Consider the following 11,774-nt stretch of genomic DNA (forward strand, 5'->3'; position numbering starts at 1 on the left):
TTCCCAGCATTGCTATTTGAAGCAGTAAGATATGCGATCTTAGTTTTGAGACAGCAAGCTTGTCTTGCTGTGTTCAGTTTGTGCTTTTACAGAAGTAACATATTATCATGTCACTTATTAATTCCTGTTAGGTTTCTTAGTTGTCTGTTTTTTGTTTTTTTTTGTTTTTTTTTAGTTTCTCAAATTGTGTAAGTGACAAATAAAGTCTCCCCTAGGTTTGAACCTCCTCGAGGCTTGTGTGTTTTGCTTACTTCAGTAAAATGATGCCAGTCCTGCTGGTGTTTGGTAATCCACAGTACTTTGCATCCTCGAAGTGTCACATCTTCTCACATTTCAGCTGCTTTCATATAGATCTAATCTGTTGAGGCTGTAGATTTCCTGCCTATGGTTTTGACTTGTCCACGTGGTCTCATTAGATGCTTTAAGCAGATGCTACAGTGTTTTCTCTGCACTTTCTGGGGACTAAATGCTGCAGAGAAGCTGCTAGAAGATAGCAGTGGCAGCTGAAGGAACAGTTCAGGACAGGATGACAAAAGGAAGTGTTGATTAATCGCTTCCACAACAGCATCCATCTTGCTGTGGTACCATGAGTGGTACCTGCGTTTATGTAGCAAATCACCACAGCAGGGTTTGCAATCCTGAGTACCTGTTGTTGCTAACTCCCAGCTCCCCCCAGCATGCACCTGCTCCTAAGGATCAAGGTTGGTCAACTTTTGTACTGCTTGTACATGCTACTACTACAGTATAGATTCTTTGCAGCTGCTCTTTAACTGTGAATAAGAGTTAAGTGATTTTAAAAAAAAAAATGTAGCAAGAGTTCAACTGTTTATTTGGTTTGTCAGCAAATTTTTAATCAATTGGGACTATTAATTCATATGTGCTTTACCAAGATGTCAGGATGTAATCTTGTCAGACCTTTCATTAAAGTCCAAGCAGCATACCTGTTTATATTTTAAAGATGCTTACTGAACATTGAGATGGTAATGCAGTATCACAAGAAATACCTTTCTGTTACAGTGGATGGATGGATGGATGAGCCATGGATGAGGGTTATTAGGTTACTTTTAGATAGCAAATATTTGCTGCTATGTTTTTAACTTACAGGTTACATGTACTTTGGGGGGGGGGGGAGAATGGATCAGTTTAACATTTGTTATTTTTTATGTACAATTCACTAATCAAGTAGTTATTTCATTTCTAATCTGAAAGGGTGAAAAGATCTCTTGCTGTTATTGTTAACTTGATCTGCTATGTCATGAGTTGCTTCTGTATCCTGGAAATCTTAAATTACTTGATTAATTTTCTAGATGCTGACTGTTATCAGTGATGTGACTGAACACGTAGCAAATGTTTTAATTATTGTTTGTTGGAATCTTTCTCCAATTACCACACTGTCGATACAATACTCTTTATGTAGTAGGTCTTGTTCTCCTGGATGCATCTGAATACCTAAGGTTTAAAGTTTCAAACTTCGTAATCAGCTGACAATGAGTGCCTTATATTGTACCCCAGTTCAGCACTGGAGCTAATGACTTGTAAATGCTAGGTCAGAGACTCTTCATTAGGAAGAGTGCCTCATAGTCTAAAATGTCTGTTAGGTTTATTGGCTGCACTGGCTTTAAAAAAAAAAAAAAGCCTTGTTTCTCCTGTCATTTTAATATCTTGGTGACATTTTACAGGATTTAAGTGGAAGGAATGAAGTATTAGTGTGTATTATGTATTTTTTACAAATAAATTAATGCCATGGAATAAGGTATGTCTTAAAGGCAGCTTGAGAAAAGATTTTAAAATTGAGTAGGAGTATTAGTATTGAATATTAGGACTTCTGTAATTTTTGTAAACTGAAAAACATTGGCTTTTTTTTTGCCATAAGCATCAGAAAAATGTAGACTTTTTTTCAGACTTCTCATTTTGCCATGGCCTGCCTTTACATGGTTAATGAACTGAAATAACAGAACTTCAACACTTTATTCTCATGTGAAAGTGTAAGTCTTAAATGGTCCATCACGCTGTGAACATTTAACCATTTTATATGTTATATAGGCAGTTGAAAAGGACGATAGTGGTCTGGGTGGTAGTGCAGAAAAAATACCCACTCTTAAATTTCAGAATTAATAAAATATATCTGGATTGTATACTACAGATCCTCCTGGCTCTCCCATTCACTTTATGGCCCATGATTAGTACTTTTCTGTATTGCTATAATAATCATGTAATACCAGCAATATGCAAATGTGTTTTGATTAATATATTTTAAAGGGAGTGCTGTTTTGAAAGTAAGTCTTTGTAAAAGAATTGTATCAACAAGTTAGTAAATATGTTTTCTTTACTTGTGTTTGTCCTTTGCTGTTTTTTGTCAGCCAATTTCATGGCTTTCTTAAATAATTAATCTCAGGCATGATGAAAACACCCACTTTCTTGGAATATACAAAGGATTCCATGGTAAAAAGAAGAGCTAGGAGTGAATTCTCAGAGCTTAGATACTGTTGTGTTGTGTAGGTTCAGCTGCTGAGCTTCTTCTGAAAGTTAATTTGTAGAAAAATATCATGCGCTTGTTGCTTATACCTTGTTTGCATCCTGAAGAGATATTATGGTCAGATAATAAATGTCAAGGGGAGCTAAAGCTGAGAAGTTAATGTTACTAGTTTTTCTTAGCTATTCTGAGGAGGAGTTGTTCTTCATTAATTAAACAGTCCTGTCTTGTAGAGAAGAAGTTTTACCCAAGTTCTTCTATTTCTGAGGTGTTTGGGAAGAGAGTTTGCTTCCCATTCATGTTCTGGAAATCCATGTTCTGTAGCCTGGGAATTGCTGCCCGAGGGATTAAACCTTTAATGGCTCTTGAGATTTGTTATAGCTTCACAAACGCCATGTGGTTTGCCGTGCTACAAGTTGCACTCGCTGCTTGAAAAAAGAGCAGAATGACCTGGTTGCAAAAGCCCCCAGTTAGCTCCCTGACAGCTCAGCAAGACAGTGATTTAAGAAGCACTTGAGCTCACGTTTCCTGAAATGGTTGCTTGAATACTATTAGTTTTTGTGCCTTGACTATCTTCAACTGAATATTTGTCCTGAGCAAAAATCAGATTTATAGAAGGTCAGCTCTAGTTGTAGAATTAGAAACTAGCTACTACTTTTCTAACTCAGACGTCTCTAAATTACTATTCGTCAGAAACATTTGCTTCATTTTTCTTCAACTTAGTATTTTTTGCTGATGATCAATCGAATTACCCAAGAGTATGAAAGAAACATACCAGAGATAATTCTCTATTGGAAAAAATAGAAGCTGTAACTTAAAGTTAGAGGTAACACTTTTTCTCTGTTTGATTTTAGGGATGCAGAGAGGCTTGAAGAGTTCTACACCAAGAACCAACAGCTCAGAGAACAGCAAAAGGCACTTCATGACACTATCAAGGTTCTAGAAGACAGGTGAACCAGTGTTTTTTAGCTTTGGGGTTTGTCGTGTTTTGTTCTTTCAGAGTATCTCTGTATACTTTGCAGGTTTGAATGTTTGGTTTTTGTAAATTAGTCATTTCCTAATACTCCAAATAGTGTGTTTCAAAGAAAAGTGTAGAATTTGAATTCTTCTGACTGAATTAAATTGTTATTTTGCTGTTTTCTAAGTGCTTAGCATTTAGTTCAGTAAAGACGAATGGAAGTTAAACAGATCAGCCTGGGAGGCGGACAGACACATTCTTTTTCATTCATTTTTTTAGACATAAATTTGGTATCAGTCAAGAAATAATACAAATACAAAACCCAAAGGTGAACTATACAATTTATTTTGAAACAAATAAAATAATTCACTAAGAAAACATTCAGTTTTGGGGTCTTATACCAGTTGTCTGGTTTATATTAAATTTAATCATTGGTTCTGTCTCTTGCCACTGACTCAGCCATTCTGATCACCTTTTGACCTGTTCTGCCTTTCCCATATCTGCTGCTGTTTAATCTGGTATAGCAAACCAAAACCAATTGACACGAAATTACAGTGCATTTTTCCATCTTCTAAAAAAATGATACTTGTTTTGGAACGTTTGTTAAATTTGCCTCGAATAGGTTCTTAGAAGCTTTCTGGGAACTGGAGATCATCTCATATGAAATTATTTTCTCACATTCCTGCATTACCACAAGTATCAGAGCTGCGATACTCAAAACGTGCTTTTAGCTCTGCTTGTCTGTAAAAGGCACTAGGCATAAACTTGTAGCCAGGCAGGTAATAAACTTTCACTGTGAACAGGTAGAGACATTTGCATGGTGGATGGAATTTTCTAATCCCTTAGTAGATGAAATACATACTGGAAAACAAAAAAAAAAATAGTATTTAAAATTGCTTAATTCAGGGAGATGATAATAGTGTGTTTATTACGTAATCAGAAAAGCTAGCATGAAGAGGCGTCTCAGTATTTTACCTTTTCTCTAATTCCATGATATTAAAATACTCATAAATCAAGATGATTTTATTTCAAATATTAAACTGCATAATTGGAAATTTAGCTATTTTTTGTTTCATGTGCTAACAGCAGCAAAGCAGAACTCTTAACCAACTGGTATCTTGCCTTAGCAGGCAAAATAATCTGGCTTTCACTTTGGCAATACTAATACTTTTTGCTGTGTACCACAAATAAATACTGTTTAGTTAACAACTGTAAAATGAACACACGTTTCACAGCATGAATGAATGTGTTGGGTAAGATGTACTGATTATTGAGTTCTTTTCTGACCACAGATGAGCCTTGAACAACTGATCTAGACGAGCAGAGAAAGTGGAGGCAATGCCTCAATGAGGCCTTTTGGATCCAGTTCTAAGTATTGGTGTCTAGATAGAGGATTTCACATTTACTTGGTATTTGTTACAGACTGAACTGTGAATTTGTCCTTTGTATTTAATTTCTTTGCTTAATGGCAGTGATACATTCTTCTTGTGCATAATTCTTAGGCAAAAGAGTAATCAGAGTTACTGAAACAATTGCTTATTTGTATTTGCTTGAATTAACTTTTCCTATAATAAATGTTAATTTATATCTGACAGAATTAGCCTACCTGACAGTCTTTCAGCAGCAAGGTGTAGGATGCTCAACTTCATGAAAGTACCACAAACGTGTTGTTTTAGAAGTAACTAGTACCTATAGCCATTTATGCAAATGATAGTACGTGTAGGTACAGCTGTGTCCCCATATAAAGCTGCAGCACTTACTACTAAGTGGTGTTCTGCAGAGCTGTCAGAAATTTTCAAGTTTTCACTGTTCAAAAGGCCAGTTAAGTGTGGATATCTGTTTCGCATATGGCAGTACTTTTATAAAGCTTTTTTCTCTTAATTTTATTGTAGATTAAGAGCAGGATTATGTGATCGTTGTGCTGTAACTGAAGAACATATGAGAAAGAAACAGCAAGAGTTTGAAAATATCCGGCAGCAGAATCTTAAACTCATCACTGAGCTTAGTAAGTTTTGTCCACAAGTCTGAAGACAAAGCAGTATGTTTTGTGAACTTGTCCTTCATAAATTCCTGTTATTTGATAGAATTTATATATGGTATGCTTTTGTAAGTCCAAGAAGTTCAGTCAGGGGGTACTTAATTCTACAGTTTGAAAATAATGTAACACATACCAATTACTAATCATTTGAACCACCTTTTTAGCTTAGATTGAAGTGCTAATACTGAAATTGGATTGACATGGAAAATCTTACGCTGTAGGGTAGTCACTGGAGCTGAAATGTGGCTGCTTCTGTTTATTCCTAGAGTCAAGGCACAAAATGACTGATAGCTAGGTTTTCTAAGGAAACCCTGGCTTCAGAAGTAACTGGTGATCACAAAATAAGTTCAAACAAAAGTTACCTGGGTCAAGCTTGTGTCCTGTGGCAATTTTTGTATATGGAGCTGAGTGAGCAATTGATTCCCCTTTACAATACTTGCATGCTCATGGACAAAAGTAATTAATGACTGTGTGGAACTAATGTTGGGATCTAGTAGCTGTGACTCCTTTGCTATTTTTATCATTTTATAACATTTTTAGTGATGAAAACTCATTTTGGTAAGCTGCAGAAGATATGTGGTATTAGGGTTTTAGAACTGATTCTATTTCCTTAGAAGACCTGAGAAAATAAGATCTGATACAATGTTACCACGTGTGAATTAATTTTGTTATACATTAATTGCAGTGAATGAAAAAAACAACTTGCAGGATGAAAATAAAAAGATAGCTGAACAGTTCCAGCAATTGCAGAAGGAGTTGGAGTAAGTTTTGAGAATTGTTCTATTTTGTTTTTAATCTTGCTAGTAATGTCTGGGGATATAAATAGTAACTTTTAAGTCTTTAAAACTTCATTTTGCTCTTTTCTAGTTGACTGGGAAAAGATAGCCTAATGCCACTTGATATTAACAATGTAAAACTAGCATCTTTGTATTGCAGAATTGCTTTTTAACTGTGTAAATGCAAAGAGGTGGATAAATCTGTTGGAGAAATTCTGTTTGACTTCATGATTGCTCAGAATGATTCTGTTTGTTTGCAGTGCATAGGAAAACCTTACCTCTCATTCTTTTATTTTTCTGTAGGCCCTTTAACAGTTGTTTCCTCTTAGGGTAAGGCTCTAGAAAAGTAGTTTCTCTAGTAGTCAGGGTCCCAGGATTTTTCAATATTTTTTTTGAAATAAACTTTTGATAAACTTACAATTTAAAAAAAGAAAAAAAAACATACTTTGAAAGAAAGCCATAAAAATAGCTGCAAGTTGACTGTCAGATTGTTCTCTGGTATGCTACCAAGAATGTACTGTATAATGTTGCAAGTAAAGTAAGCAAGTACTGTATGCTCTGTAAGGCAGAGGTTGTATTCTTTTCTTGTGTATCTGTGGTCTGACATGTGAAATTCATCTCAATTTTGGCTATCTGTGAAGAAGTCTCATATGTGGGCAGGGGGAGTGGGATGGGATATATGGGCTTGTAAGGTTTTTTTGGTGTATAATTTTTTATGTTCGTTAGAAAGTAACCATGTTGTCAGAGTAAAACAGCTTAGAGTACAGTTTGAAAGGCCTGTAGTTCTATTCCTTTTGTATTTCATTGTTTGTCTCCCACCTCTCACACCTTAATCATCCTTTTCTTTTTCTGTATGCGTTTCATCTTTCCAGAACATACTTGATAACACTGGAAGCATTCCTCTTCAAGACCAAGTATTAACAAATTTCTATATGCTTTCACTATATAATTGCTTTTCAATAATGGGTCTGCTAAATATCTTGACAGCAATTAGGAACAGGCATTATAAATATTAATTGATGCCAAACAGATCCATCCAAGTTTATTAGTTTGATCCATAGTCTTGCAACTTAGCTTCCAGTAAAAATCTCTGACCACTGTAGGAAAGTTGAGAATGATCGATGTAACACCAAATTATTTGGTCAGCATGTTAAGTGGATATCTAAATGAGTACCGAGTTGTGTGGATTAACTGATTTAACAAGGATGGTTCTGCTGTTTGTAATATAGCCACTGTATTTGGTTGTTTCAGTAGAACTATCGGCCTGTTGCTTTATTTAGCATGAACAACTTAGATCAGTGTAACACCATCACATAGGTACAAGGTAGCAGGTTGTTTCTAGTGCGTAACATAAAATCAGGATTTTGCAATCCGGTGTGTTCTGTTCCCAAGGCTTAATATTTTAAAAGAAAATCTAAGAATCCTGTATAAAAGCGAACTTTCAGAAGAATTGAATTCTCTGCTCCTTTATCAGATTAGAATTTCATTATCTATGGATGGAAAGAGCAAGGAGACTTCTACAAAAACATTTTCTGTAACCTCAAATAAATGCTTCCATAATTCAGAAATGATTTAATGCATATTTATGATGTATATATGGCAACTTCTTATTTCATTTTTTTTGTGTGGTGGCATTTAAGAACCATCTCATGGCTTGCATGGAACAATATTTAGGCAGGCTAATCTGATTTGTCATAATAGGCTGTGCCAGTAAATTTAAAGAGAACTCTGTCAGCTGACTTAAATTTGTGATGTAACTGGATTAATTCATTGTTTTACTGCATGTTTTGATCTGTTCCTTAAGATATTTTCAACAGATGGCACAGATTTCCAGTTATGGTATTTTCTGTGTAAATGTGCTAGAAAAGAGGAATTACAGAATTGCACAATAGGATACATCAAGATGTCAGAGAAGCAAGTAAATGCATCAATGTTTGTTTGACTAATATTCACAGTTAGTCATGGTAAAAAGCCTAACTTTGTAAAACTTTGTTTCTCCTTGTCTCAAGCCAGACACCTTTTGACAGTTTTCCGTCCCATTATTAACTTATTTTATGTAAGATAGCATGGCTCATTTTAATGCAAACTGAAATATCCGTATCGCCTCCTCTTCTCTTAGATGAAAACCTTACATCCTTCTCTTTATAGTTAGGAAATTATCTTTGGCCCGTGTTTTCTCTTGAGAGTCGTAAGGAAAAGTGCTACCAAAGATGACCAAGCAGGCAGAGTTGGATTTCCTCATGCTTCTTTTTCTGCCTGTTCCGTTCTCCACAACCACCACCATATGACAGGGAGCGATGCCCTCATTAAATACTAAACAAACTCTATTTATAAAGTTTATATAAAAACTGAAAATAATTTTTTTCTTGCTATGTCTAGATAGAGTTTTTGGAAAGAAAATACACAGTTGAGCTAATTTTTCTGTACTGACTCTGCAACGTAGTGTTAGAGCTGACTGTGAGAGGAAAAAGTTCTTAACTCACCGTGTTTAGCACTGCTTGCATTGCTGTTATACGAGATTTACGTTGCTTTTTGTACTCCTCTGTGAGGTGAATTAGAGGTAACATCAAATGGTCTGGAGAGGGATTGTTTTTAGTGTCATGCTGTTCATTACTATTTAAAATTGTCTGAAAGCTTTTCTTTTGTATTTAAAGACGATTAGCATTCTCAGTTTATGGAGGAACTTCCATATTGAGGGACACACTAGTCCGCCCACCCCAGCATTTTTCATTAAAGTAGCATATGCTTCAAAGGGATGACCTAGCAACTCCACAGTTCTTGGTTTGCATTTTTTTTTTCAGGGAAGAAGTTTTCTATGTGCAGTAGTTGGATGTTGACCTCAACTGTGAAGAGCAAGGGTTGTAGGCCATTCTTGGTTTTGATGGAGCAATTTTGAATTTGTTGTTAAAAGCTCTCTTGTAGTATTACTTTTTATGCACAGATGTTATTGGGATGGCTGTGTCTTCTAAATTGTTGCTTTCTTAAACTATATGATTGGCCTGCTGGCTAAAGCTCTTCATCTTGCTGACTTGGGTTTTGTTTGACCTCCTAATTTGGTCTCCAGGGAGCAAAAGCAACAAGCATTGGAATTAGAAGAAGGAGTCATTCCAGATTCTCCAGTTCTGACTTCATTTTCTATGGTTAATCGTATGAGAAGGAAAAAAGAGAACAGGCATATCCGATACACAGAACATTCACATCCGGATTTGGAACTTAAGGAGAGCAACAGTGGTAAGAGAGAGTATTATTAGTTCTTTAATACATTTTATTGCTTGCAAAAAAATATTTTTAAGGAAAGAAGACACCTACATTTGATTGTAAAGGGTAAAAACATTTTTTAAAAAGCCTCAGTAATTCTTTTGCATATTTTTTGTTTTTGTTTTTTTTTTTTTTCCATTTATGCAGTAATATATGAGACAGTGGAAGAATGGTTTTAGCAGCAACTGTTTTATTAGCAGTATGCTCAGAGCTTGTCTTAACCTCCTATTATTCTTCATCCACATCCACGTGTAAATAGAACAGGGTTTTTCAGCCCATAATGCTTATTTAACTCCAAACTGACCAAAAAATATGTTAGGGTTTCGTTTGTGTGTACAGCTACATCACCACCTAGTGGAGAGTGAAATAAATGTTTTGCCACATTGAGCAATTATCCTGCAATTAAATATTACTGAAACTGACAAATATTTAATTCTAGTAGCTACATGATCATTCTTTTTCTGGTACTAATGCTCAGTTTGCATTTTGTGTCTAAGTTCAGAGGTATTGTGCACATTTAATTTCCAGACTTGCTTCTCTAATGTCACAGAAGTATTTTAACCAAATAATGTATTTTAACCATACCAAGTATTTTAATGAATGGCTTGTATTCTAATGATACACAGGAAGTACAATAAGCAATCCATGTACTTTTAATGTATTAATTTATTTTCTGGAATAATAATAATAAAGTATTTTTTAAAATATGTGATTAGATCTAAATATAAGCCTTGACTAAAAGCTTTGCAAGAATAGAAGTAGTACAACTATGGGGTGAAGAGGGTGGATTGGTTATTAGTGCCTTTTATTTTAGGGATCTACATTTGGTGCTGTGAAGTTTACCCTTTCTAAACATGCCTACTTCTGTACTTTTTGAGTTAAAAAAAAAAAAACACAACACTTGAGCTACTAAATTAAAACATGTTTGAAACAGTGTAAATACCTATCTCAGTTAATGAACAGCTAAGGAAAACTATTGGAAAACTATTTCCAGATGGAAAGGACAACATGGCAAAAACATGATTGCTCATGATTCAAATCTCATGTTTTTCACTTTTTCATTACCTTAGCTGATGCAAAAATTTACCATCTTGGACAATTTACTCATCAATAGTTTGATGCTGTGTTAACAGGTGAAGTATAGATCAAATACCTAGCGCTTAGGCAGTTTGTGTAGACAGTGATGTAATTGTGTCAACATTATGTTATAGCTGACTGACTGGAGACACATGTGTGAGACAAAGTTTTAATGTGAAATAGTTGTATTGCTATGACAAATCGGTCACCTTAAAATAAAAATAAGCAGATGTGCTTAGATGAATGGACCTACTTACATACCAAAATTCATTTTTAAGTGCTGTTAAGATCAGGATCATGGTCTGTGTCTACACATAACTGTCAGAACAGAATATCTAATTTCACCATGTGATAATGTTTATACAACTTTTCCTAGAGTTTGGAAAAATTCCACTCTATTCCACACAAGTGAACAGTCACCATGGAGAAGAGATACTAGTGGCAGACACCTGTGATCCGCAGCTGTCCCCTATACCAAGTAAGTGTATTGACAGATTTTGTACTAATTCTATTCAAAATAAGGAGAAAATATTGTAAAACTGAAGGGTTGTCAACAACTGAGATTCAGTTCACGGTCCTTCTCTTTAAACAAAGGATCCGGAAAAAGGAAGTTATGTTTAATCACAACTATTTCTGGGCTGCCTGTCCTGTAATGCCTATCTCTATGCCACTAGATGTGTGATCTGGTGGCATAGCATTAGGGCTTAGAGTCAAGAGATAAAAAGAAGCTCAGTGCAGCTCTTACTGCTGATTTCTTTTGTTATGGTCAACTCATCCAATTGTCTTATGTCAGATTTTTCAACTATAAGATAAAATACTCTGAGAATTGCACTTAGTCTGAAGCGAGTATATAAAATTTAGAAGTGATTCTGTTAATTATTCCCTTTTCTATAATTGTAAATTGGTATAAGTCTTTAAGACTTTCTCCATAAACAGTTCTCTGACCAGAACGTTTTATATCCCTGATTTTATTTTTTTTTTCCTGTGAAGTATTTAACTATAGATGACAGAGTCAGTGTTTTGGAATTGCTCATGTAGGTCAGAGTTGTCATACTCTACTTGTTTTAATTTCGCATCGTATTATTACTTCACCCCAGTTAAGTAAACTGAATAATGTTAAACCCCTGAAAGAAGGGAAAGTCATCTCTTATTTTCTTGATAAAAACACAAGAATAATAACGAGAAGTGTCACCT

General features: G+C 35.1%; 1 protein-coding gene across 6 annotated transcripts in view; it reads left to right on the top strand.

Moving 5' to 3' along the window:
* Nucleotides 1–11,774, top strand: part of RBBP8 (RB binding protein 8, endonuclease) — a 42,600-nt gene that overhangs the window by 14,159 nt on the left and 16,667 nt on the right. For all 6 annotated transcript variants that reach the window (XM_080580373.1, XM_080580371.1, XM_080580369.1 and 3 more), the window contains 5 exons: nt 3,328–3,423; nt 5,324–5,436; nt 6,155–6,230; nt 9,310–9,476; nt 10,957–11,058. In XM_080580373.1, the coding sequence (XP_080436499.1) occupies nt 3,328–3,423; nt 5,324–5,436; nt 6,155–6,230; nt 9,310–9,476; nt 10,957–11,058 (554 nt within the window). The remainder of the gene's footprint in view (nt 1–3,327; nt 3,424–5,323; nt 5,437–6,154; nt 6,231–9,309; nt 9,477–10,956; nt 11,059–11,774) is intronic.

Source organism: Anser brachyrhynchus (genome assembly GCF_964034855.1).
Source record: "Anser brachyrhynchus genome assembly, chromosome: 2".
NCBI classification, from domain to species: domain Eukaryota; kingdom Metazoa; phylum Chordata; class Aves; order Anseriformes; family Anatidae; genus Anser; species Anser brachyrhynchus.